General features: G+C 41.5%; 1 protein-coding gene across 1 annotated transcript in view; it reads right to left on the reverse strand.

Annotated features, from left to right (window-relative positions):
- Positions 1-272: 272 nt before the first annotated feature.
- LOC107552827 (endoribonuclease Dicer) overlaps positions 273-2,935 on the reverse strand; it is a 40,319-nt gene continuing 37,656 nt past the window's right edge. The window contains exon 30 of the mRNA XM_016234820.1: positions 273-798. Within this exon, the coding sequence (XP_016090306.1) occupies positions 633-798 (166 nt within the window). The 3' untranslated portion in view covers positions 273-632. The remainder of the gene's footprint in view (positions 799-2,935) is intronic.

The raw sequence follows: 2,935 nt of genomic DNA on the forward strand, positions 1-2,935 counted from the left end.
TCTTAAGGATGCCAGGGCATTTCTCTCTCAATTCAATACCGATCTAAACGATTTATTCTTGTCAAAATAAAGCGGACCCTAGAGAAGTGCAATTTTGATTGAGAATATATCAACTCCAACACCATCTTTCTTTCCATGTGCCCTTCCTGCCAAATGGCAGCAAAACTGGCACTAGTGCACAGACTGAGGAATTTTGTGTTTTGATGTCACTGTTTTAGTTGATGCCTTGGAGTTTAACTATGTACACTGTAATATTACCTATAAGCTTTAGCTTTTTTTTTACCACTACCACAAAGCAGAGCATATAACTTTTTTAATGTTAATAAAAATAGGGAAGGGAGGGGGTGAGGGAGAAGACCTGACCTTTTTCTTAACACTTGCAATACATAAAAAAGCACTCGTGATCAAACAAAGCTGGGGAGAAAAAAAGATTGTGTTTGCGCACGTAAAGGATAAAATGAAATATGAACCCTATGTGAATTACGCTGAAATATTTTGACTCGATTCATTTGAGTTTGACAACCCTAGTGAGAACACAGTCGGCCACGATTCTTCACTCGGTTATAAACTGGTGCCGGGAGGGGTTCTGCTGTGTTTTTGACTGGTGCGTTGGGGTGTCTGCTGTCTGAAGCTCAGTTATTTTGGACCTGAGGTTGATTGGCTTTGAGACTGCGCAGGGCTCGGCGGGCGGCCGCTGACTTGGCTATCCGGTAGCTGCGTCCCACGCCTTTGAACTTGCCTTTGCCCACCACTTCCACCGTCACCCGTACTTTTCCATCGTAGGTTCTCTCTGCAGGGCTGTCGGGAGTCAGAAAAATATGACTACGACTATCTACAAAAGACAAACTATGACACAATAACAGTTATCATTCATGCAAAAACAGATAACTACAAAACATGTTTAAATAAATAAATAAATATATTTAAAGGGGTCATTTGATGTTGCTAAAAAGAACATTATTTTGTGTATTTGGTGTAATGAAAACTTATACTGTCTTTTTACGCATTGCATCGCGCCGGGTCGCGTAAACATGACAAACAACAAGTGCTACTCTACACTGCTCAAAACTCGCATTTGAATCGTCAGTGGCAAATTCTTTAAAAATAAAAAAAACTTACTTACAGTCTGTGAGTCAGAACAGCCGGCATTGTAGTCTACTTTAACTGGATCAGGAAACAGTCCTCCATAAAATGTGCTGCACATATCTAAATATTTGGGTTGAACTGTTCTGGGACAGTGTTGTAAATACAACTTAACCACTGATTTCTAGTCGTGTCCTCTTTTGGAAGACCAAACAAAGTAGTTTCGCTTTCACAACAAAACACAGCGTCACACACGGCGGCCTTGAGTGAGCGGCGGCGGGCGGGCTTGCGGCAACCACGTGATGACCCCGGGCTGGACTCCGCTTCATCCACAGTGAAAGCCGATCCGGCGATCCACAGCGCGAAGTTGATGTATTTCCTCAGCGACCAGCACGGATCAGCTCTAGGCATGACGAAGCGGATATCGTCCTCTTTTGGAAGGCCAAACAAAGTAGTTTCGCTTTCACAACGAAACACACAGGGCCTTCACGACATGGCGGCAGCAACAATACTACAGCGAGAATAAAAGTTACACCTTCTTTCTTTGCTTGAACATTTGGGTGGCATTATGCAAATCATCTCAGTGACGTAGGTATGTGGGGGCGTGTTAGAACAAGCCGTTTTAGGTAGGCGTGGTTGACTCTTAACTTTTATAAAGAATATCTCTTTGGATTTGAGACTTTAGTCTATATACTATGTGGTTTACTGGTAGCAAAAAATGTATTTAAAATAATATATTTCTAAATGAAAAATGAAAAAATAATAAATGTAAAAATAACAACAACAACAAAATAATAATTTTAATAGTTAATTAATTAATTATTAAAACATATTAGATTGAACCAAGAACCACCACAAAATTTTGATACACAGACTCACTAATTTAGGGGTAATAAAGGGGTCATATGATGCAATTTCAAGTTTTCCTTTCTCTTTGGAGTGTTACAAGCTGTTCGTGAATCGTGAATAGATAAAATCCCTAAAGTTGCAAAGACTAAAGTCTCAAACCCAAAGAGATATTCTTCATAGAAGTTAAGACTTGTCCACGTCCTCCTAAAACGCCTCGTTTAAACACGCCCCCACATGTCTACGTCACTGTGTGGGAAGATTTGCATAACGCCGCCCAAATGTTCACGCAAAGAAAGAAGGCGTAACTTTTATTCTCGCTGTAGTATTGTTGCCGCTGCTGCCACGTCGTGGAGACGCTGTGTGTTTCGTTGTGAAAGCGAACCTACTTTGTTTGGTCTTCCAAAAGAGGACACAACTAGAAATCAGTGGTTAAGTTGTATTTACAACACTGTTCCAGAACAGTTCAACCCAAATACTCAAATGTGTGCAGCACATTTTACAGAGGACTGTTTCCTGAACCTGGGAGAGTAGCCTACAATGCCGTCTGTGCACAAAGTCTGTTTCTATAAAGTGGGGCAATTCCAACTTTGCAAGGACAGTCTGGCGCTTCTGACTCGCAGCCTGTAAGTACGTTTTCATATCTAAAGAATTTTCCACTGACGATTCAAACGCGAGTTTTGAGCAGTGTAGAGTAGCGCTTGTTGTTTGTCCTTTCTCAGATCACAAATGCATACATGGTCTTATAATTACGCGGCGCGATACCCAATGCAACGCGTAAAAAGACAGTTTTATTGGTTTTTACTTGTCGCGCAGGGACACTGCATCACAGTATGGTAAGGGCGTAACATTTCCGTCACACGCTTGAGGTATTCCGCCAATCACAACGCACTGGATAGCTGGCCAATCAGAGCACACCTCGCTTTTCAGAACGATGAGCTTTGTAAAAATCGACGCGTTTCAGAAAGGTGGGACATAGAGGAGCAACAATAATGTACAGTATGTG

The sequence above is a fragment of the Sinocyclocheilus grahami genome, unplaced genomic scaffold (genome assembly GCF_001515645.1).
Source record: "Sinocyclocheilus grahami isolate Dianchi unplaced genomic scaffold, SAMN03320097.WGS_v1.1 scaffold18.1, whole genome shotgun sequence".
NCBI classification, from domain to species: Eukaryota; Metazoa; Chordata; class Actinopteri; order Cypriniformes; family Cyprinidae; genus Sinocyclocheilus; species Sinocyclocheilus grahami.